The following is a 24723-nucleotide window of genomic DNA, read 5'->3' on the forward strand; positions in this document are numbered from 1 at the left end:
TACGTACCACGTGCGTGCACGAGCGCGAGTCCCAACTTGTTTAATTCTGTCGATTTGTGCGTTTCAATCACACGTTTCACGGCTGTAGAATACTGAAGCTTTCTGGGACATAACAAAAAAGCATTAATATGTATTTTATTACGCTATCTTAAACGTCACTAACCTTTTTTCTTTTTTCTTTTTTTTGCAGACGACGACTATTTACCGCCAGGCAAGTGCTATTTACATTAAATTATTTTGTCTTCTTGAGTAACTATGAAGCAGATTTTAAAAAATACTTAAATCGCGTAATTTGTACCAAGCGTGTATTTTGCTCATTTCGGCATTACTAATTTGTTTTATTTTAAGTTATGTCAGTTCACCTGAATGTTTTAAACATAGTTATTTCCCAGCACAATTCATGGAGCATTTCAGTGAGTCGCATCACAAGAATAAGAACACATATAGATGTCAATTCGACGCCACAAATGAATTCCAACTACACCATAAACATTCAAAATAGTGGCAGTTTTGGTAAGTTGGTGTTGCGTAACTTCTTTTAGAATCAGGTCATCTCAGTATAAAGGAATAAGGAACAAAGAATATAGAAACGAGACAGGACACGAGGGTTGTACTAAACTTCCAATTTATTTTGTGGTACCTACGAAGTCTGATGTACTATACTATAAACAAGCGTCAGGGCTCTGAGCGTGCGCTGGACATGCATGTGAACATGCGAGGCAAGTAGGAGGTTCAAATTTCAGGTGTCATAATCACGTGTAAGGCACCAGTTCAGGTATCAGGATCAGGAATCAGTAATTAGGATCAGTGTGGTTTCTTACATTCACACTGTTTTCGTAAGCTTAAACCAGGCGCATGGCTGTGAGCGTGGATGTTCCCGCAGTCTTTTCTGATACCAATAAGCTTGGGGAACTCTGCAAGCTTCTTGTTAATGCGTTTACCTGAGCTAGTTGCTATTGACTTATTACATTCATTTTTCCAGCGAACACACACCACCACAGAGTAGCGGTCTAGCGGTTGTCCTGTGGGGTTTTGTGTAGCCTGTAGCGCTGTGTGTTAGCTGAAAAAAATGCGTGCATCCGCAAACTTAGATACCCCAGAAACGTGCAACGTTCTAGCTCCGAGAAAGGACATCAGGTTGATTGCGCATTTGTGCATTTGTAGATCGCTCATATTGTGTTGTGTGTAGGTTGCCTCTGTCGATTGTTAAATGTTACGTTGGATATACATTGCCCTGTCTTAATTACATGTTGCGGAATTCACAGCAATAATGCTAAGAACGATGTCTCAACTGGCTTTTATTTCTGGCTTCTCATAGCAAAGTGTCCGAGTGCACAACTGATTTCGTACGACGTGTTATTGTCAACCGTTATCAAGCTAACACATGAAACGGAAGAACCTTAAGTCAATGAAAAAATTTAACGTAATTGTGTAGACTCGCCATCTACAACCCATACAGGCAATTAATTTACCTTTTTTTTGCCTGCGGGCACGTGTGCAATGATTTCTATGGGGTTAATAGCAATGAATAAATAATCTTTCATAAATGTCGCGAAATAAACAGCTGGACGGTTAGCATCACCCATGTCTCTTTGTTATCTCCTTATTTCTTTCTTTCTTACTGAGTTGTGCCAATTCTTAAAAACTTTATCCTTAAACGTATTTTAATGATGTTTCTAACATTCAATGAATTCTGACGCTGTTGTTTGTAACTTTTTATTGTTGTTGATAAGGCTATAAACAAATTGAATTGTTTATTTACGAAGTAAAAAAAAAGTGTTTTGTCGACTGCATCACTCGCGTGCAATATTCGCGTTTTAAAAGCCTCGCGTGCTGTTCATTTGCAGCGTCAAGTACCATAACACTGGGTAAGAACTCATGAAACCACCCGTTTAATGGGACAGCCAACGAAGTGCAAAGAAAAACGAAGCTCGTTCGTGGATGAAAGTATGGGTCTAAAGCTGAACGGCATGTTTTTTTGTCACTTACTAAGTAGTTCTCATACAAATTCATTGTCTTTAGACATCTCATTATAAGAATTATGACAGGTTCACAAGTATAACTCTAATTTCCTACTGTCTCCTGTTTATTCTGACTACGGAAAAAGTATACGTCGACATTCACAGATACAAAACTACGGAACCATTTACCTAACACCAGTAGATCTTCATCCTTGTTTCATGCAAATAAACAAGCCCTGAAACTGTTTCACATGTACAACTTAGCTTATTTTGTGCATTACACCATCTTTGTTGTTTATGAAGTATTGCATGTTTGAACATGACGAGTGCATTTCACAGCTTAATGTTTTGTTTGTTACATATACCGTGTGTCCTTCGTATATATAGATACATTTTTCCGTGTACTGCGAGATTGTTTCCGGGTATTTGCGGTTATTTAGTTGATATTTGTTTCTTGTATTCTGAGAGTTTCTTTTCTTTGTTTTACGTGCATGTTCGTTGTTTTTTGTACTTCTTCTCAGGTAATAATAAACCGACGGTCCAATTGGAGTCTTTCCCATTGAGACCATCGTCTCTTTATTATTTGGATCCCATTCATTGTATCTAAAAACTAATAAACAAAACTAAAGAATAAACCATGTTAGTTAATTACTATAATCATGGTATGACATTCCTGTCAACTCGTCAACCTGTCAACCGCTACGACCCGCAGTTGGGCACTACGCGTTATCTAAGTAGAACGCTTTCGTCAATGCGAAGTTATCAAAAATACGGAAGCATCGAAAATACGGAAGCATGAATTCCGTATTGAAAATACGGAAGCATAAAAATTTGCCGGTCAACTTCTTTTTAGAATAATATTTTCCGCTCTTCCAGGTAGCAACCCAATTATTTGCGTCTACAACGATACTTTGGAAGGACACATTACGTTCCCAGCGGATGGGCTGTGTGATTTTGTCATCTTTATGTCCATATATTACAGTGAAGGTGCGTATTATATTGCGTTTTTTTAACGCACTGCTTAAACAATGCTTAACAACTTGAAAAGAAAACTTCAACGCCTTTTTAGAGGTAAAATCGAGAGCTCAAGCACAGCTCAAGTTGTAAGCGAATATATATATATATATATATATATATATATATATATATATATATATATATATATATATATATATATATATATGTGTGTGTGTGTGTGTGTGTGTGTGTGTGTGTGTGTGTGTGTGTGTGTGTGTGGGTGTGTGTGTGTGTGTGTGTGTGTGTGTGTGTGTGTGTGTGTGTGGTGTGTGGGTGTGTGTGTGTGTGTGTGTGTGTGTGTGTGTGTGTGTGTGTGTGGTGTGTGTGTGTGTGTGTGTGTGTGTGCAGTCTACATTTCCGCACCACTTCAAGAGATAGAAAACCTAGCGCCGAAATTCTCCTGACCATTTCTTTCAATACAACACAATTTTGTTATGGAATATGGGGTTTATTTTACGCATCACACTTGTTAACAAGTATCAAACTGATGCGTGTTGCTATTTGCTTTCCACGGGAGATTTTCTTATTGGTCTAGCGTTTAGCCACCGTGAGCCTATGCAGTTCGGGCACTGGCCAATAGGGAACCAGCGCTGGAGTTTCCGCGGCCGCCCTGGCGGTCAAAGCGCGCATACTCCAGCCGCTCCCGCGGACGAGAGTGGCGACTGGTTGAGGCGATGCGGGCGCGTATCGCCGAAACAAAACAAGAGGATGCTGGCGGTACTGTTGCGCATTCAACTGCCACAATACGTAGAAATGAGGGAGGACGTATCCTTCTATGTTTTTCCTTCTAAAACATATGAATATGAACGGATGCGGCGTTGCATCCCGGCAGTAAGGCGAGCACAGTATGTTCTGCTCTTGCTCTACTGTCTAGTGGCGTCGGGCTGGTTTCTAAACCGAATTGCGCGTGCCTGCTAGATTTATTCGATAGTAAGGGCCACCAGTGGAAACCGGGGCCAACGAGAGGAATTTAATCGGTTTTTTGTCGTAAAAAAACGTACATATTATGCAGGATGCAGCATATGTAACAATTTTTTCATCTGACCACCACCAAGTTCATTTCTGATGCCACCGCGTGCAATGAATGATACGATAGGCAGGTAGTCTGCATCATTTGCAAACAGTTACGCAGAAGGAAAGCTGTCTGTCTACGAGATGTGTACGGGGGCAGGTTCGCCGAAGCCGCTGCAAAGTTATAAGAAATACGCCCGCGATGGATGCGTCCGTTGAACTTTACTTGTGCTACAGACAGAGTTGTCACGAACAAATCAGCGGACTACTCAAAGGTTAGCTTACTGGAGTCAGCCGATGCGGTAAAGCTTCTTTGTGTATTAGCTGCCGCGGCGAAGTGCCATCGCAATTATGCCTCGCTAGAAAAGGGTCAAATATCTTGGATTTTTACTCGTCGTTTAATTCGCCTAACGTGCTGTGTTAGTTTTTTGGCTTGCCTGTGCCTGCTTAGAATAAACGTGTTTGACCAACATCGACCCTTGCTAGCGTTTACCTGCCAAACAAGGTATGATTATGAGGCACGCCAAAGTGTGGGAATCAGGATTAATTTTGACAGCCTGGGGTTCTTTATTGTGCACATAAATCTCAGTACGCGGGTGTTCTTTGTATTTCAACCCCATCGAAAATGCGGCCACCGTGGCCGGGAATCTGTCCTGCGCCCTCGAGCATAACAGCGCGACACCGTACATGCTTTGCTAGCACGGTGCTTTGCTTGAACGTCCGCGTGCATACATACCGCAGGCTGGGCATACATACCACGGCAGAAAAACGTTGACGCAGATACCCCTTGCCTCTTATTATCATTTTTTTACTAGCAGTAGTGGGCAGCTGGTATCGACGCAGCACGTACTTATCAATGGAGGCTTGTGAGCCTGCACTAGCTTGACACAAATCCCAGGACGCAACCAGAAAATGGTGACGACGGAGTCGCCACCAAGGCACAGCACTGTCTCTTTGACGCCGTATGCACAGACGTAGTCTGCTTTGTAGGACTTCTCTCCGTTTTCCAATGCTTTCCTGAGAAAGTAGCCTTCAGACAAAGTTATTTTTTTTCTAAACCATAGAGCAGTATTACTGGCGCAATGGCTGCTCGAGCTGTTCGCGCCAAAATGAAGCACGGGAACGGCACACGCGCGTGCGCTCACCGCGGTGCAGTGCGGCCGGTCGTTTGAGTGCGAGCGGCATGGCCTCCGAGATTAGCCGGCGGCGCGGAGGCCATGCGAGCGGCTGAGTTATGTCGCGACTCCCCGCCAGGCGCCCTTTTTCGGCGCGCCACCTATCCAGCGCTGGTCTCCCATAAAGTTACAATATGGTGGGGCTCCACATGTAATGCGTAAATATTAAGCAAAAAGAACAATACAACTCTGGTGAGTTAAAGCCAACGTGATAATAACGGAAGCCATAAAGAAAACAAGGTTGGTGTACTTTTTTTGTGTCTTTACGTTGCTATTAGGTATTGGCTAAGTATCGTTTGTTACCAGTTATTTGTTTAGTGTTCAACCGTATATATTTCACTCATTGTTTCTTTTTTAAGTTTGGTAACCTTTTTGTGATGTTTAATGACAATCTTTCCACTTCCCGATCTCTTTGCTGATTCTCAAGACCACAACACAACAAGAAGGCGTTCCAGGGAGGAACAGGAAAAAGGTTGGTACAATGTCGTTCCTCTTGCACATGAATAAATGCGCGACTTCGGCATTGTTGTTAACATTGGATGCCGCGAACTATGTTTTCCTAATGCATTATGCAATAGCCGAGCACTTGGACGGAGAAGCTGCGTTCGGTAACTCCCGGGGCTTGCAAGGAGCACCGTACCGGAGTGCCGCAGCGTGCAGGAATGAGAAACTTGCATCTTTTTCGGTCACTAGTTATCATGGGCTCTGTAAAGATGCATCATTACGTAAATTTATGTGAAGATGCTTCACACTTCACGGAAAGAAAGTCAACGGGACAGGATGATCACTATGTATATTCCATGGATACCTGGTCCTCACAGTAGAAGAACTGTGAAAATTTAAGTCAGTGTACTTAAAACAATATTGCCTTTTCTTTTATCTACATAGCATTTATATATATAAGACGACGCAGTGGCTTGAAACAGCTAGCATAAGTTACGTTTTAGCTGCAGGCCTTACGAGGAAGATGAAATTGCTTCCATGTTGCTTACAGAACACTGCGCGTCGTACGGGCTATCACGCATGGCAGTGTCTGTAGTCGAGTGGCCATGTTCATATTCGCGGACAACTTTCTGTGTCACTGAAGGGGAAGCTGCGTGAACGCGATGAGCCACACAAATAAAACCTCTCACGAAAAAAAAAAGTTCCGCAATTTGGAAATTGCAAGGAAATTGGAAATTACACGCGCATGCGTGGCTACGTGGCCGCGGTTGTCGACTGCGAACGTATATGCAAGACGAGCCCTTACGGTGCAAACCCCACACGCCGAGATGGCCGAGGAGGTGGCCATCGCCCTCGCAGTGGCCACCACCGAGGTCAAAGTATTATAATTAGCGACTCGCAAGCTGCGATACGTAACTATGCTAACGGCCGGGTCTCCCGAAAGGCGCTGCGAATTCTAACGAATAACGAGGACAAGATCCGAAACAAAAACGAAACTTTCAATATATGGACCCCTGCACACACACAGACCCATGCTGGCCGGCAACGAGGGGGCACACGCGGCGGCTCGAGAGCCCACGAACAGAGCCGTTGCGAACGCCGACGCCGCCTCAACCGAGGCCACACGCGGGGAAGAGTGGGAGTGGGAAGAACGTATGACTAGCTACAATGAAATAATGCAGCACTACAAGCTAGGAAGGCACGAATGCCCACCGTTACACAACCGATTAAACAAACAGCAGGCAGTTGCGTAGTGACTACTGCACACACACACTTACCCAAACCCGTGTTATCTTTCGTCTGTGTTACCCAGATCTCTATTTGACAGATAAATGTGAGATGTGCGATGCCAGGGCGACACTGGGGCACATACTACGGGAGTGCTCGAGCTTAGACGACAAAGCACACAGAAACCACGAGGAGGCAATCTCGAACCGCGGGGCGCGCTGGGAGCAGGCTCTGCTCAGCTCCGCATTAGAACAAATATGGGCCATCCAGCGAGCCGAGGAAGCCGCCCCAGCCCAAGGGCTCGAGGCCGATGTCTAGGCGGGGGTTGAGGCCCGCCCCGAATGAACTTCGCTGGACTTCATAAGTTGTTTCATCATCATCATCTCATCGACACTCGTTCGCGCAGGCAAAAAAAACCGGGGGGGGGGGGGGATTACTTGTAGTTTTTATTGAAGTGGAGTAATTATGGAATCGAGGACAAAGGAATTAAAGTAGTCGAAAAAAATGTCAACCGCATCTTCCCACGGGGGGAACTCCAGTGAATGCGTCGCAGAGTGGTGGGAGTACCGCGTGAATGTTGCGTAATTGGGTATGGTTTGGGAATGCTTAAATGTTACACGATGCGCACACCAAGTACGACTTGAACGGCTCCAGCGTGCACGAAGTTCCGGGTCCGCAGCTCGCTTCAAACGCTTGCGTTCAGCGTCGTATGCTCGTCTCTTCGAAGCCTTGTCTTCTGCGTTGCTTGCTGTTGTTGACGCCGACGACAGTGAGGGTGGGGTGACGTTGCCTTCAACGAGTGGTGGGACGCTGGTTGAAGGTACTGTTGCTTCCATTGCATCTACTCGAGTCAAGCAAAGCGTCAAGTCAAGCGAAAGCCAAGTAAAGACGCCCTTGACTGAATTCCGAACGCGCGCTCCACCGCTTATATACACACCGCTCGCGTTCGAGAGAGAGGAGGGAGGGACGGAGAGGAGGGAGCTAGGGAGGGAGGGAGGGAGGGAGGGAGAGGAGAGGCTTGCTGCCGGCACTAGACGAGCCGAGCATGCGCAGTGGGGGTGTGGACGGCGCCGCCGGCGCCGCAGGTGCGACTAGGAAATGCTCCGCATTTAAAAACCTCGCCGCCTGTGAGGAGCTAACCCATGCTAATGCTGCGGATGCGTTGTATTAATCAATGCCGGGGGCGGTATTGAGTGGTTATATTGGCCTCGAGGAGTTACGGAGTCGCCCTCTATCGGACGCGCCTCGATTGCGTGCTAGGCAGGATACCGCCGGCGCGCTCCCCATAGGTTTTGCTGTCGGCGCTCTACAAAAACACCTCGCGGAAGCCCTCCAGGGCATTTCTGTAAGTACTTTCGAAATGAACTGTGTTCTTTAATGTCAAAATAATCATTTTCGACGAACTGAAAGCACAAGATAGTCTACAGTCGCTGTCTCTTTGCAGAAACCGAGCACCCGCTTCACGCTGTCACCGCGTTGCAGACCCCTGAACCGGCTTCTTGCGTGAAAGGTAGTCACTCGCTGAGTGCAAACTATGTGAAATATCTCGTTAGAGTAGACTGCCTGTATAACCAAACGGAGCATAACAGAAAGAAGCCCCAAGCCAGCGATCGCACGGGTTCGCGACGACTGACGGTGCTTCTGCATGTATGAGCGTCTGCATGTATGTTCGTACTGATGGTTTCGCTTTTGCTACGAGCGCATTTTGGCACCGCGCTGTGAACTTTAGGCCGCAAAATATGAGAATTTGTGAGTAAACACACAACCACTGTTGCGCGGACGCTATCAGAGCAGGTCAAAAACAATTTCCTTACAACTGCGGCTTCGGTGCGCATGGCAACTTTGTGATCTGCCGTCGATTCAGTGTTTTTTTTTTCCTTTTTTGTCTAAATTCGGGTACGTTTCAATGTCATTTGACAAGTTGTCTGGCACTGCGTATTGATCGGTCTTCTCAGCGGGCAAATGCCGCTGCTTATGTTTCTTTATTCCGCGCATTCGTTTCGTTTGGTGCTCACACAAAACGTGAGCAAATGCGACGCCTTTTTTTTTAATGCTCCTTAATTATCGTTCCGTTTGCATTCCAGTGAACTTGCCGCTCTCTGTCATCAACAAATTCATAGAGCAAAGCTTCACCACTTCGAGATTGCTGGTGGAAGAAGAACCAGTCTACGAGACTGAGCATGTAGTAGCATGCGACGCCTAGGAAAAGAAAGAAAATACAGTAACGTTTGCGGACTTGTTCTGCAAACGTCGGCTGTGAACTAAGACCCACATGAACTTGAAATAGCGGTGAATAAAATAGAAGTTATTGCAAGAACCAACAGCCGCAAAACAGGATAGTAATTATTTGGCATGTACCCCAGCAATTTTGGCAGCAGTGTCGTGTCTAACGCCAACAGGGTGGCATCTTTCCCACGTAAATAAATGAGGCTCCAAGAAAATACATGGGGTTGGCCGGTGGGCCGATCACGGAGGCAATGCAAAATTTATGTAGCTTATGAAGCAATGCATGCCTCATCAAATAGGAAGGTTGCCCGTCGGCGTCCCGCGTCGGCGGCGTCAACACGAGTGATGCAAAAAATAATCGTCACGTGATGGTGCCACCATATGACGTCATCATGACGTCACAGATCGCCAAAATATGTAGCGTCATTATGACGTCACATAATGTGACGTCACATTATGACGTATTCACACGTCATGGTCGCTTTGCATTGCCTCCGTGATCGGTCACGGAGGCCGTGCAAAACCGCGTTAGGCGCAGAACGCTTTTGGAGGTGGGCGCGGGAGAATCAGTACATCGACTGACAAGAAGATGGCTTTCGCCTTCTAGTCATCTTTAACGAATGCATAAAGGACCCGTGCGTTTCTTTAATTTAACGTATCTAAACAATGACTTGCGCATCTGCAGCCCATTTTGTGGACGCTGAGCACGGGGCCGACGATCAAGAGGTCGCATTGGAGGGTTCTGAGATGGCATCGCACGTGGTAAAAGGTAGCGCTTTTACCATCCTGTGGCAGATAAGCATCATTTGCCGGCGGGAAGCGCGCGCGAGCCATCGTCTCAGTGCGCGCTGTCTGCTACTCACCGAACATCGCAGGCCCGAAGCAGTAACAAAAGTCTTCGTCGCGGAAGTGCTTGTTGCACACAAGACTCGTAGCGGATGGCTACTTGCCGGTTCTTAGCTTTACAACCCATGCTTCACGCTGTTTCTTGTCCCGCGGTTACCAGTGCAGGCTCACACTGGGCTCCTTTGCGTAAGCGTGGCACTGCGGCACCGAGCGGTAGAGCCCCATGTTCGTCGCCTTCGGAGGCAGCCACTCTATTACAATGGTTTCAATTGAGTAGAAAATGAAAGAAAACTTCCGAATTTGAACAGACAGCAGCGCATGCGGGACTTGAAACTCGTTTTCAAAGCACGCGGCAGTGCGCCACAAGCAGCCGACGCGGCCGCTGAGACCACGTGATCCTGCCAAGCACGTCACGCCGACGGTGGCGCCGGCGTTTCCAGTGGTGGGCCTCGAGGCCAAAAAATTGGGGGACGCTTAAGATTCGCCTTTGAGAGTTGAACGCGATAGCAATATCCTGCCCCTAGTGCGCACTTCGAACACTACGAGTGTTTAACAGAATGCGCGCAATAAGGTGTGTGCCTTATGTAATGGGTAGCATGCTTTAAACCAGGAGCAATTATGCGCGAGGACCTTTTTCGAAGCTGCGATGCACCCACTACGTAGTCTTAAGGGAATACGCGCAGTAATGTGTGTGCCTTTTGTAATGGGTGGCTGTCTTTAAACCATCAAGTCGTTATGATATTGACGTGGTGTGACGCCCAATGGCAATGTACGCTTGTACCACGCAATATTACTGCCATATTACATCTCGTACTGTGACACCTGTATACAGGACGCGTATTTTTGGGAAGCATGAAAGTTACTTTCGGTGCAGCTCCAAGCAGAGGCGTGGCTGTGTGGTAGAACACCTGCTTGCCACGCAGACGGCCTGGGTTCGATTCTCACTCGGACCCATTTTTGTTATTTTATTTGCAGCTTTTTCGATCTTCCGGTCACGGACAAGATGATGATTTTTCGCTCACAACCAACGGTGGCGACGCCGACGGCGGAATTTTTGCGATACGAGCTCTTTAACGCTATCGCGTTAATATAGCAACCGTGTTGCGTGCCGCACTCGAAGCAGCAGTGATGCCTTTTTTGTTATTTTTTATCCTGACGACAAGGCCACCATTGCAGCCTTCAGTGCCGTGCTCTCGTCATGCAATATTTATGGCCTGATCTTGCATATTATTGTTTGATTTTTCATTGCACATGAGTAATCCTTATTGGAAGATGTAATCCTGACAGGTTTCTGTATCTGCAGTGTGCGTTTTAGTTGCACTGAGGTTTGACCAAGTTTAGTTAAGCAAAGCTTTATTTGGGCAGCCATATTAGTGTTTAAAGCAAAGCATCGCTCAAACATATGCCAACGCAAGCCTCGAAAATCAACATGTTATATGCACTATAAGTATACCGTCGTTTCTATGACAGCACAGAGCCCACTAGAAAACTCTCCTAAATGATGGCGCCATATTTTCCTTGTGGGTAGTATCGCAAGAAAGTCGAAGTTCGAGTACTAAGCTTGCAGTGTTACGTGCTAGCAAAACAATCGCGATACGAAAGCGCAGAATCCACGAGAAGCATCTGTTCTCGAAGGGCCAGCTACTAACTGGGCCTGCTGCAGTCACTTTTGTAACGAGTTGTCATGACATCCAAGATGTCGGCGATAGTATCTGACGGAATTCAACTTTAGTAGATACCGTGCTTACTCGTATACTAGCCTACGAGCACAAATGTTGCCTAGCAGCACTGGCCAATGCCGACCAGTTATGGGTGCATTGATGTTAGTTCTGTCTAATATTCACTAACCACTCTAATCGCTCTCAAATGATGGAGTTGTCTAATCAATTTTCATTGAGATAGTAATTATACGTACACTCGAGGCGTGCTCTCGCCGTCATGCCCTTAGGGCCTCGACAGCGCGTGCGCGTGATGGGATTGAAGGGTTTTGGGACTCCAGAGACAAGCATTACAATTGGCTCCAAGGATGACGAAGCCCAGCGAATACATCGTGACCCTGTGATCAGTCAGTTCGATCGGAATCAGGGCAGCATCCCAGCTTTAACTTCTAAGCAGCCGTGCATATAACACACCATATGCATGCTGCACGCTGTTGTCTGAAGAGCGATAATGGCACGGCGGCGCGCTATACGCACTAACGGAGGACGAATAAGGTGGAAGTGGAAAATAACGTTCCTCGTCCGGGTCTCGACTCTTCTGTTTGCTACAACGAAAGTTTAATGTTTGTAGCCAGAGGCTAGCCGCAGCCCGCATTTCGAAACTAGAAGATAATGGAAATTCTGTGTCGTATCTGTTGGCGGAGTGACGGAACTCAAGGACAAAATATAAATGTAATGCATTGAACGAACACGTTTAAAAAAGCACCGAAAGAAGACAGAGGGCTTGGACATCTATGTGTTCTCGTTCCTGAGGCATATGTGACATTCACAAGTAATAGCACCAATAAAAGAAGAACGCGAACCGTCCGAAACAACGCTTTAACCTAAAAGTCTACGTAACTCGGTCACAGAGTCAGAAACGCAGAGCGAGCCGGTGATTTCATTGTTTGTTCTTCCTCTGCTGCTACTTTTCTGGGATGCGATGGTTTGCTAATGCGATTTGAAAGCTTCCTAAAAACGTCTGGACACTTTTTTTTGTCAGGATATACAGTTCTGGGGATTGCGGAGGCGCTTTATATCGGTGTGTAAGAAAAGCTGCCTTCCTTACCCGACTTGTTCTCAGATAACGTCACCATTAAAAGACTGATTCAATCGACTAGCGTCGATTGAATCAGTCTCCCGGGAATTTCATCCGAGAGTCACCATCCTTCACCAGTTAATTAAGGCTTTATATAGTGTCACGTTAAGTACAAGTTAAAAAACCCCAGGTGGTCAAGATTAAAAAATGAGCCCCCTATACGGTGTGCCTTATTATTATATCATGGTTTTCGCGCGTAGGACATGATAACTTATTATGACAAGGCAACCATTCCAACTCAATGTCTGCAAGTGGTACGAAATGCACAGCAACGCTTTTTATCTTAACGCAAATTTGGCATATAGAAGCACGCGATGTGTTGGCGTGTGCAGCTCATTGCATTATTACTTTTTTTTTTTCGTTTTCAAGGAATACTCGAATACTACGTCGGCGCTTGGAAATATTACCACAAAACAGCATTTCTCGCCGGGTTTCCTTCGGAATACGTCGACGAACCCCACATGATTGCATCTCGAGGATTCGCTGAAGCCATTGGCCATTTTCATCGCACGGCACATTGCAGAGGTCACGGAATCTTCTACGTGGTCAGCACGTTCGCCCAACTCGAGTCGTCGGTGCCCAAGCTACGTCTCTTCTTTCTGGTGAGCTTTACGTCTATCTATTTTGCTATCACCATGGGAGTAATCATAAGATGTCTCGATAATGCGCCAAAGTCAAGCTCTCAACCGTGTTATCTTCGGGGAGAAAGAATTAGGCGAAGCCTGTGCGCACGCTTGACTGATTAACAACGCTCACACAAGTTACGACAGTGCAAACGGAAACTACGGCACATGACGACTGGGTTTCTTATACGGGCCCTTTTTAGAAAGCTAAGAAATTGCGCACCGGTAACAGATTGAGAAAGGCATACAAAAACGCCAGTAATGTGACTGTCTGCAGAGAAGTTAAAGTCTAGTGAATGCCTGCTCGAGTCGTTGAGGTACTATCATTCATTTCAATCACGAGAGAGCGATGCTCAGTTATCTCTAGTAACACCCTTTCATTAAGACGAAAGCCTTAGACGCCTCACGAAGCGCGAAAAGCGACCATCGGTGTTGGTGGCGTCGGCGTAAGCACAAATGTTACAAAACGTCATGTGATCACAGATGACGCTATGATGACGTCATCATGACGTCACATATCGCCGAAATTAGTGGTGTCGTCATGACGTCGTCGCCTTGTCAAGGTGGGCCGATCCTCGAGGATGTGCAACACCGGAAGAGGTCCAGGAAGCTTTGGGGTTGGAGTGGAAGGACCAATAATATTGACTGAGAAGGAGGAGTATAAAAAAAAGATGGCTTTTGCTTTGGAGACGTCTTAGTCGAATGCATACGGTGCCGTGCGACTCTTATATATATATATATATATATATATATATATATATATATATATATATATATATATATATATATATATATATATATATATATATATATATATATATATATATATATATAGCCAAACATAGTGTGTACCAGTGATACCGGAAATATGGCGGCTCCCACATGCAACGCCGCGCTGACGTATATATATATATATATATGTACACGTGAAGATATTGCAGTACACAGGAAATGTCTTCGTTTATAGATTGAAAAGTTTAGGCATGGCAACTTCTGCAAGTTTAGTGAAAAAGCTCCAGCTTTTTCTGCGACCTTGCAGAAACGTGATCCGACTGTTCCTTCTTTCTTGCATAAATGCACAAGTTTTGTAATAAAAATAAAGCAGGAAAAAATGCGCAAAAGCGCACAAGTTGAGCAAGGAAATTTCACAAGTTAAGTGGACTTGGCGCAAGTAGTTGGGATACGAGCGGAACGACGCACGCCAGAATGCTCCTAAGTCAAGGCACGCGCTGCTAAAAAGGAGAAGGCATATGATTTCAACAACGGGCGGCGCTTTGTAAAAGACCGAGACGTGCTTCCGTGTACACTTCTGAAAGCCATAGTCCTCGATGCGGTCGTCGTCTTTCAGGGCACGCAGATAACGGCGGCCTGTTGGTCTAGGGGTATGATTCTCGCTTTGGGTGCGAGAGGTCCCGGGTTCAAATCCCGGACAGGCCCGTGTTTTTTTTTTAGCAATTTCATCTTAAAATATTGACGAACAACGCCCAGTGGGCGCTTTTTTTAACGTGAATATCACCTTCGTTAATAAATTTGCATATGATGCATCTTGTTAGTACTAGTACCTCCAAGGGCTTCCAAGAAGCAGACTGGGGCGAATGCTTTATGAGAAGGATCAAATCCATATATGTGAATCATATAGCGCACATAAACGGAGACACAAGCAAGTCACTTTAGCACACATGTGTGCATGTTTATGCGCCTTGCCTGTGTCCCCCGCTTAATGCGCTAGACAATTGTTAAATGATGTCATACCAACAATCCTGCATTTGAAACACTAGCTGGTTTCATACAAGTGAAGTCGACGTGTCGGTTAGCATTTTGCGATAAGTGGATAGCGTCAACAAATAACAGTAAGTGTCAAGATATGTTGGCAGTCTAGTTTTTCTGGATGGTGTGAACACATATGCAGGTGGTATAACATTGAGTTCTTATCCTGCAACTATTACCATAAAGTCATTAGCGCAGCCAGGCACGCGATACCTCATTGCAATGAAATCGAATGCTGCAGGTTCTTCTACACTAATCACGCACTGATTACCTTCTATTCACTCAGGCAGGCTCACTGGGTGTTTACCACCACTAATTCTCGACTTGCCGTGCGTTTCCGCTTCGTATCTCAGAGCTCTTTTCTTTATAGAATGCCCGGCGAAACACGAAAAAGAGAAAGAAAAAAAAAAGAGTGGGCCCGTCCGGGATTTGAACCCGGGACCTCTCGCACCCAAAGCGAGAATCATACCCCTAGACCAACGGGCCGCTCACGGTGTTACGTTCCTTATATGTTCCTATACACACACCTTTTCACATTTTCCGACCGGTTTAGTGCGCTCATATGACCCATTTAAGCAGAAAGCCTTGAATGTAGGCACAGTCGTTAACATGACGAACGCGTTCCGTTGCGGATATGCTTGCTACTTGATTGGCTGTGTAAATCTGCGCATTTGGTAAGCGAAAGAGAAATAGAGAAAGAAAGAGAAAAGCAAGCTGTGGGTAGTACAGGCTAGGGAGGATCAGTGATGCAGTGTGCGCGAACAGCAACTACCCTGTAAAAAAAAATGAAAACTAACACGCGCCAGTGAAGTGTTGAAAAATAGTTAAGCCCATCAATACAGAAGTGATTTAATACTGTCACCGCAAGTACGTAACACCGCACAAGCCTAACAGTTGGAGACAGCCAGTTATAGGATATCGGCATTCAACTACCTACTTTGTTCTCCATGCATTTTCTTTACTTACGAACTTGGTGGACAGCCCGCGCGTAAAAAGATTGGTTGAAAAGACAAGAGCAAATTCATTATAGACTAAAGCATAACTCCATATACTGGCGACCTTCTTTTTGTTGTACCGGGAAGATCGGTCGCCCCACGGACGCTAAACGTCGATACTTCGCCCCGGGATCGGAAATGTCAATAGAACTCTGTAGGCCAAGGGCAGCCGCTCTAAAAATGGCTGATAAATTCAATTTTCGGCCGTTAGTGCGTCACACACACCAGACAGAAGTATTGATGAAGAGCCTACTTGCTGCGAGTGGCGCCGTGTCTCAAAAGAATTTTGGGGAACTGTTTCTTTAGAGAAATTGAGGGACACTACTTCAGTAGATTACCACTGTTTGTCTTTTTGCTGTCCGAATTGATGTAACGTGAACTGTTTCAACCAACTGTACCATGAGAGTCGGAGACCCACGGCACAGTTTGACGACGTTTCTACGTCGATAGTATTATGCTGGTTCTCGCACTACTTTAAGTAAGCTTAACATTACGTAAGCGTTACGTAAGTCTGATATAAACGAGAAGACCATAAACAACTTCATGGGCGTTTTCCATAACCCGTGGAATGTTTTAAGCAACGCCAAATATGTGGCCTGTGGTGAATAGAAATGTCTTTCACGACACGTCGTGCTGACGGACGCGCTCATTTGGTGTTTGAGAAATATCGCCGTGCGTGCCTAGTTGTCTGAACAGCGGTGCTGTTTAAGCCGGCCGTAAAAAACCTTGGTGTCCGCAGAAAACCACAGCTGGGTGGATATGCGCCACAGGAATTGGGCAAGTCCTACTACTGAGTACAGCAGGGGTGAACGTTAAACGAAAACTCTGCTCGGCGAAGTGGAGCATGTTGAACACGTGAAAGAGAGAGAGAGAGAGAGAGAGAAAGAAAAAGAGAAAGAAAGAGAGACGGTGAAAGTAAGCGATAGAAAGAAAGAGGGAGAGAAAAATACAGAGAAATAAAGGGAATAAAGACATAAAAAGCTATAAAGACAGAGGAAGACATAGAAAAAGGGAGAAAGAAACAGACATGAAAAAGAGATAGAAAAACAGAGAGCAACACAGAAAGAGAAAGGAAGGGAAGAAAGAGAATTAAAGATAGAAAGATCGAGAAAGAGAAAGAAATAGGTGGAGAGAGAAAGAAACATAAAGAAAGAAATAGAAAACAACAGGTACAAAACATAGATACAAGAAACAGAGAGAAAGAGAAGAAAGAAAGAAAAAAAATAAAGAGAAACAAGAAAGGCCACCCACCTCCTCTCTTCCTTCAGGCTTGGCGCCACTAGTGCAAAACGACCTTTTTTCTTATGAGCTTTTCTTTTTTTTTTAAGCTATAAGGTGATTGAGCTGAGAGGTTAAAAAGAAAATAGGTCAATTATTGAGGATCTAATAAAGATAATAGTGGCAATTTGATGATGACACGTGTTTCTTGGTTCGTTTAAGGGGAACGTGTGCACCATTATTATCTAGTATGATGCTTTAAGATTGTTTAAAGGAAGAATTCAATTTAAATACTTGCCGCAAGTGTCAGTAGAGGAAATATATTGTTGTTAAAATATAGATGTCCGATATAGCTATAAATGCTCACACTCGTTATTCACTGAGAAACTATTTCCCCCATTTCGTGCACATTCGTGCGATTCATTTAAACAGTGTAACATGATTGGTTGCCTTGCAAAAGTGCAGATTAGAATGCGATCAAATTTTCGATATTTTGAATGCAACGATAGTTACAGTCGTCTGAACGAGAGCTGGCATCTTTATTTTCACCACTGCCCTGCAAAGAGATTTGCGTACTAATGCATTTAATCCTTCACACTTGCGTGTAAAAGGTTTAAAAGCAAAAAAAAAAAAAAAAACGCGCGAAAGGCAAGCTGTCAACGATACCTCGACTGAAGATCGCCTGAGAGGTGCAGCCTTTCAGGCATTGTTACTTCACGTGACTAATTCCAGAAAGATTCAGTTATAAATAATGACAATCAGGTTTCTTAAGTCATTCATCACACTGCCGTGGTGGCGCAGCCAGTGTTCGAAGATGTTGAGCTGCTAAGCACAATGGTGCGTGGCATGCACACCACTGCAAAAAAGCATGAGAATTTATTCACTATCACAGATTCATTTCACTAACCAGAGGTATATCACACAGATAAAAAAAATAAGTTCTGGGGTTTTAGAAGCCGAAACCATAATATGAATATAAGGCACGTCGTTGAGTGGCAAAATCCGGAATAATTCGCACTGCCAGAGGTTATTCAACGTGCACATAAATGTAAAACTACGTGTCGGTAAAGGTTACGAAAAATGCAAATAAAAAGAAAACCTGCTTGCTCTATTCAAGACCTTTCATTTCAGTGGCATACCGACAAGACCCTATTACCACGGTAGATAAGTAGCCACGGGTGTTCTTGCATTCTGCCCCCATTGAAATGCCGGGCGGGATTCGAACCCACGTCCATTAAATGAGCTGTAAAATTTCTTAGGTGCTATGCCACCACATGAAATGCAATACCCGGATCCAACCTTCAGGCTTCTTTCTACTATTGCGTAAGACGTGCCGAGATGACTGCCGGCGCGTCTATCGGGCTGGCGACGAGCCTTACGCGCTCCGGAGAATCCGACGATGTGCGTGGCGTTCCGCCTATGTAGGTCACGACGGCATAAGTGAACCGGTTCGGCCGATGCAAGAGGCGACATATGAACAGCTGGGGAGCTTCTCCTGCAAGTGGCCCGTTGGTCTAGGGGTATGATTCTCGCTTTGGGTGCGAGAGGTCCCGGGTTCAAATCCCGGACGGGCCCGTATTTTTTTTTTCATTCTTTTTTTATGATGGAGAATTAGGCGTATTGTCGATTGTAAAATCACAATTTCGCGCTGCATGCGCGTCGGTAATGATTTAAAAAGGACAATACTTGTGGGCATTAGAAGCATTGTCTCAGCTTTCTATTCTATATACCTGCCACGCGATTTTCTTACATGCAATTGTATCATTTATTTGTACTGCATGGAGCGTCTCTGCACGAACAATAGAATCTTTGTGCTAGGAAAAGACGAAACATGCAGCATTATATTTTCGGTGTCCTAGTGGTTAAATAAAAATATTTATGGTGATGACTGATGATATTAAAAAGGGTACTAGAGTGTTGAATAGCTGCGCAAAGTTCTTTGTGAGACTATCGACATCCCTGAAGGCAGCTTACGCTTCTAGACGCACTGTGTGATCACCGCAGTAGCACAAATGAATGAATGAATGAATGAATGAATGAATGAATGAATGAATGAATGAATGAATGAATGAATGAATGAATGAATGAATGAAATACCTTAGTCACTTTCGACCAAGTCTTCAGACTTGCGTTGAAATAATTTCTACATTAAGCCTAGAGTTTGTCAAATGTCTTGGCGATACTCAGATTACCTCTCGCTAAGCTGCTTTCAACTGGCAAGGTACAACACTTGTAGTAAATATCGCAGATGATGATCGATCTTTTTATTTTCCTGTATCCTGTGGATGTAAAAAAACAAAAGTAAAAATGTATGATTCAGAATAGCGAAGTGCCAATAATTCGTCCATCTTTTATTTATGGGTGGCCGCAACAAAAGACAAGAAACAAAGGCCACAACACAACTCTCACAGCATGTCTCTTGCAATATACTTCTTCATTCCATAGGGTTTTGTAGCTCATAATAAACTCCAGAGTTCGACAACTTAATATGCTAAGAGAACTTATCGAATAAAATTGAGGCTCATCCAAGGGAACTGCACGGACATTTGATCAACATGCAAACCAGCGCTTATCCTTATGTCTGCACTGCTCTTTACGGTAGGACATGAATGAATTTGCCCGGCTTTGGGCCCTACTTGTTCAGCAAGGTTTTCCTAGAATTTCTAAGTAGTTTGCGGAATAGCCTTCACACATGCTTCTAAGGTAATTTTTTTTTATTGCATTTCCATATTCGCCTCCTTTTCAAAACGCGGTGGCGAGAACTCTAAAGCTTGAGCAGAAGTCAGATTAAGCCCAACCCCATATGCGCGAAAATGCACGCGACAGCGACGAGCGATGATACGAGCGACGAAACGAGCCGTTCGCGCGACGTGTCGCGTGGTCGATTTCGAGCGATCGCTCGGTTTTTCAGATTTGGAATCCGTCGCTCGTCGCCCGGAAGTGCTGTGCTCAAGCAGCCAATAGCAAAACACCGGAACAAGATGCATCAGTGACGTACTGCTGATTGTCGCCGCTTTCTTATCGACGCGCATCAACAACAACGTTCATCAACATGGCCAACGGCGACGAGCGCAACGTTGACGTTGTTGAACGCGAACGTGCCCTCAGGGACGGGAACTAGAAGTCCCGCGCCGTCTGTGACGCGGCTTGGCGGCACGTAGCAGCAGTGATGGGATCGAAAAAAATGCTGCAAGACAATGATAAACATTTTATGTACCTTTAAGCAACAAAACATCGTATTTTACATTGCATACCGCTGACTACGGGCCACTTTTGGCACGAGTAAACGCCCTCATGCCAGCAACAGTGGAGATCGCTCGCTGAAGCCGTCGCGTGAATGGGGTTTGCCCATCCAAGCGACTGCTTGCGCGAAGACAATCTACGTCGCGTCGCTCGTCGCTGTCGTGTGCATTTTCGCGTATATGGGGTTTGGCCTTTAGACTTCATCACTGCAAAACGAAACTGTACCACTTAAAAGAAAAAATAAAATAAAACATGAAGTGGGCCCGTCCGGGATTTGAACCCGGGACCTCTCGCACCCAAAGCGAGAATCATACCCCTAGAGCAACGGGCCTCCCTTTTCACCGCACGCGCCATCGAATGCGAACGTTTTACTTATGGACCGGTTTCTGAGGCAAACTGCGTTGTTTTGCTCAATCGTGTATTCTGGGCAGATTCACTCTTCTTCGTAGGAAGCGTCGTCCGCTCAGCTCGCTATTGATAAATACTATTGACTCATTTAAACACTTGAACTATACGAGTCCGCTAACTTTTGTGAAATCGCGTCGCACAATAACTCTGCACGCCTCACGGTGATTCAGAAGCAAATAAATACTCACTGCAGCCATCCTGGATACAACTTTAGTGCTTGCAGCGATGAGACGCTTCTCTGAGTTTACCGGCACATGAAAAAACACATCAGTATTGGCGAGTGTTTAATGTCAATGAGTAAAACGTGCTTCTGTCGGGGCTTCGTGGCGTATTCTAGTATAATAGGTGGTGTACGCAAGGTGTTTTCTAACAGGTGCCATTATGCGAGACAATCGAAAAAAAAAAGAAGAAAAGAAAGCTTATGCATCCGGATTCATGCAGGTTTATTTGATTTGAAAAACATGGCTACCCGCAATACGGGAGATGTCTGCGGCTATTGATTTGTTTGAGTCAGAGTGTTATCTTCATTTCATGTTGTTGACAGTCGTTCTGCACTCTAAGAAAAAAAAAGAGTATGCGTGACTCTTTTCGGAGAGTTCTGACTTGCCACGTATAGGACTCTCTTTAAATAGTCATGGTGACTCTCTTGGTGGGTAAGCGTCGGCTCGCTCTAGAAGAGTCCCCTGACCCTCTAGGAAGAGTACAAAGACTCTCATCGGGAGGATCACGTTACCACTTATAGGGAGTCAGACGACTCTTGCCGGTAACGCTCCTAGGGGGGTCAAGGGACCCACACCGAAGCATCAAGCGACTCCACAAGTATTTTAAGCTACTCATTTGATCCTTGCTCTACTTTTGCGCGACTACTGTTGAAAATAGTGGAGTATTCATTTTAAGCAAGTCCAATAATACTTGCCGTTCTGCCCAGCGACTGTAAAAAAAGAATAGTTCAGTTTTAGCATTACTTTAATAAAACTCGTCAAAACAACACATATTTTCCAGCAAAGTTATATAGAAAGCGCGAAAAGATGGTCTGTGATTTCCAATTAAGAAGTTTGGGTATTGCTCATTGACATGCTTCTATGAGTATAGCCAGCTAAAATGTGTGACTGTGATGTGCACAGTGTCATATGGTGCTAAATGAACAGCAGAAATCGTCATCATGTTTCCATATTTATTCCTTGTGATTAAGAATAAATCAAAAAGTGGTGACGGCTTGAGGCATCAGACTTGTGGCTTGCTAGGTTGTCGCTACTGTCCAGCGTGAGCACCATGAAAAACGGTATCTGAAAAGCAGAACGTGATATTATGATGAGAAAATGAAATTGCAGTAAAGGTTTGCAAAACCAACACAATAAGTGGTTCACACGGACATAATAAAGGCTAACAACAAAACAACAAAGCACATCCTCCGGCAGCCAGGGGCATGCCGTGAGGGGTTATTGACCGCGTGTTTTACAAACGTAACCCATCCTTAAATACTCAGATAAACAGATGCGACTATGAGGGCCCGAACGACACCCAGCGCGTGCGTACGCCGTCTACGTCGAGATCAGACATGTCATATGCTAGAATTAGCGCACATTAACTCCCACAATCACGTACACTCACTCGATTCTGTTAGAGCGCCCAACGTCATCGCAGTGTATGCAAACCTCGAAAACAGCAAACAGAAACGAGGGAAAAGAGTGCACGCCGGCGCTTTTTCACTTTACCGGCGAGGCGTGTCCAACTTGAATGACTACCGCATACATTCTGGTAGCCACCGTACAATATCTGCACCTCAAACTACCGTCTTTCAGCCAACAAAAACCATTACATATAGTGCGTCTGAGCGTTCTGTACACAGGCTTTTTTTTTTTTTCACGTTCCCACGCGTGGAAGCACGCTGCACACTCAAGGTCGATGGAAATGTTATTATGAAGTAGACTAAAGTGCATCTCAAAACGACATCTTGCACCTTCAGTAGTGCAGACACGACGTGCGATCAGCAAGAAATGACCCTCGATTATTGTTTGCATCGCTCACTTTATGGGAGCTTGTACAGCAACGCGCATAACGGTGGCAACTCGTTAACTGACAGCTTTAGTTGGGCATCCGCAACAGCCCCGCGGATACAGGCTACTGTTGGAAATGGCTGGCAGATTCCGCAGAGCTGCTGCAGACGCCCAGCTAAAGCTGTATAATTAGTACCTACGAAAGCTGTACACTCACCGTTAACTGGCGCCCGTTGTCGGTGTCCGCAGCTCCATGAATATTCCGCCCTCCAAGCGTCACTTCGTGCACGGAGCCGGCGTCAACACCACCGAAGACGCGCAACAAACGCAACCACGCAATGCATTCCAAATAGACCAGGAGACTGAGATGACTGAGACGACTGAGAGAGGAGAGCGGCGCGCCACCCCGGCGCCAACCCCGTCTGCGTCGCCGAGCAAGGCGCCACAACGGCACCAAAGGGCGAGCGTGCGATATGTATGGCGTATACGGCATACCGAAGCCAGTCGAAACGCGCTTCAGGAGGGTCCAGTGACTCCTTCCCAAATGCGAACTCTTTTTCTCTGCCTGTACCTTCCAAAAGGGGTCAGATGGACACCCGAAGAGAGTCACGGTTCCATGACCCTCTTTTGACTCTCTTTTTTCTTAGTGTGTACCACTGCCGCAAGTGTTACAGCTTTTCTTAAATGTCCGTTCCACGTGGCTAAAAAAGAAAAAAAAGCACCCCACACGTGCTCTTCAGTCATCCATTGTAGTTCTTGCCGTTTTGTGCAAGAACACTTTCTCTAGAAACCTGGTGCATTGGACAAAAAAAAAAAGAAAAGAATGCGACGCCGCACTTCAATACCCTGTCACCTCTTATGTCGCAGGCAGCTGTCTATGTGCGCTCGTGGACGTATGTGTGTTGGATATATTGTCAACACTGACTCGTCGGAGCTGTCTCAAAATTCCTTTGTATGCACCATTCGCACTCTACCAGGAACGATACGGTCGGTTTCTTTTGTACCACGAAACGTTGTTACCGAGGCGTTGTCATCGTCTCTAAAGGAAGGACTTTGTGGATGGCAGGCATGCACGCGCATCACCTGCGGCACGTTCCCAACAAAGCGCTATGTCCCGTTTCGCTACTTACAATATCACGTTCTTTTTTTCTTTTCACTTTTGCAATAACTTTAAGGATGCGTTCATTTCATCTACAAAGATACGCCACTTTCTACCGTGCTCGGCAGAAATTCGCACGTCGCATATAGACAAACGTGCGGTGAGGAAAATGTTTGTTAGGCGCTTTTTGTTTTTTCATTCACAGAGAAAAAGCTTATGAAGCTGTAATACTGGATAGATGAAATCAAGCAGCTAGAAAGCCTTAGCTCAGGCGATATTTTCGCGATGTTGTCTCAACCAAACGCTATATGCAGGAAACTCCATGAGCCTAAAATGCTGTTTCAGCAGTGCCGTAATTATGGTGCAGTACCGCGAGCGGTTGTCTGAGACTCCTTTTTTTAGAGGATGTTACTTATGCTTGCTAGGAAAGGAGACGATGATTTATGAAAAAACAAAAAAAGCAAAGAAAAAGGCGACAACAAAGGCAAAATATGTACCTTGTCTTTCTTTTCTGCCTTCAGACTGTCGCAGTTGCTAGTCAAACTGCCAGCAACTGAATTCTAAGTGTCAACCGCTATACCATTCGTTCCGTTGTATTACAGTAGAACCCCGCTGATACGTTTTTGAAGGGACCGTAGGAAATAAACGTAGGAGACGGGAAACGTAAGAG

General features: G+C 45.2%; 1 protein-coding gene and 4 non-coding genes across 5 annotated transcripts in view; 3 read left to right on the forward strand and 2 right to left on the reverse strand.

Moving 5' to 3' along the window:
• Nucleotides 1–13075: 13075 nt before the first annotated feature.
• LOC119385905 (uncharacterized) overlaps nucleotides 13076–24723 on the forward strand; it is a 55817-nt gene continuing 44169 nt past the window's right edge. The window contains exon 1 of the mRNA XM_049414151.1: nucleotides 13076–13305. Coding sequence (XP_049270108.1) covers nucleotides 13165–13305 — 141 coding nt within the window. The 5' untranslated portion in view covers nucleotides 13076–13164. The remainder of the gene's footprint in view (nucleotides 13306–24723) is intronic.
• On the forward strand, nucleotides 14692–14763 carry Trnap-ugg (transfer RNA proline (anticodon UGG)). Its single transcript has one exon. It is a non-coding gene; the product is annotated as a tRNA-Pro (tRNA).
• On the reverse strand, nucleotides 15508–15579 carry Trnap-ugg (transfer RNA proline (anticodon UGG)). The gene has a single exon. It is a non-coding gene; the product is annotated as a tRNA-Pro (tRNA).
• Nucleotides 18810–18881, forward strand: Trnap-ugg (transfer RNA proline (anticodon UGG)). The gene has a single exon. It is a non-coding gene; the product is annotated as a tRNA-Pro (tRNA).
• Nucleotides 20809–20880, reverse strand: Trnap-ugg (transfer RNA proline (anticodon UGG)). Its single transcript has one exon. It is a non-coding gene; the product is annotated as a tRNA-Pro (tRNA).

This window comes from Rhipicephalus sanguineus, chromosome 3 (genome assembly GCF_013339695.2).
Source record: "Rhipicephalus sanguineus isolate Rsan-2018 chromosome 3, BIME_Rsan_1.4, whole genome shotgun sequence".
Classification (NCBI taxonomy): Eukaryota; Metazoa; Arthropoda; class Arachnida; order Ixodida; family Ixodidae; genus Rhipicephalus; species Rhipicephalus sanguineus.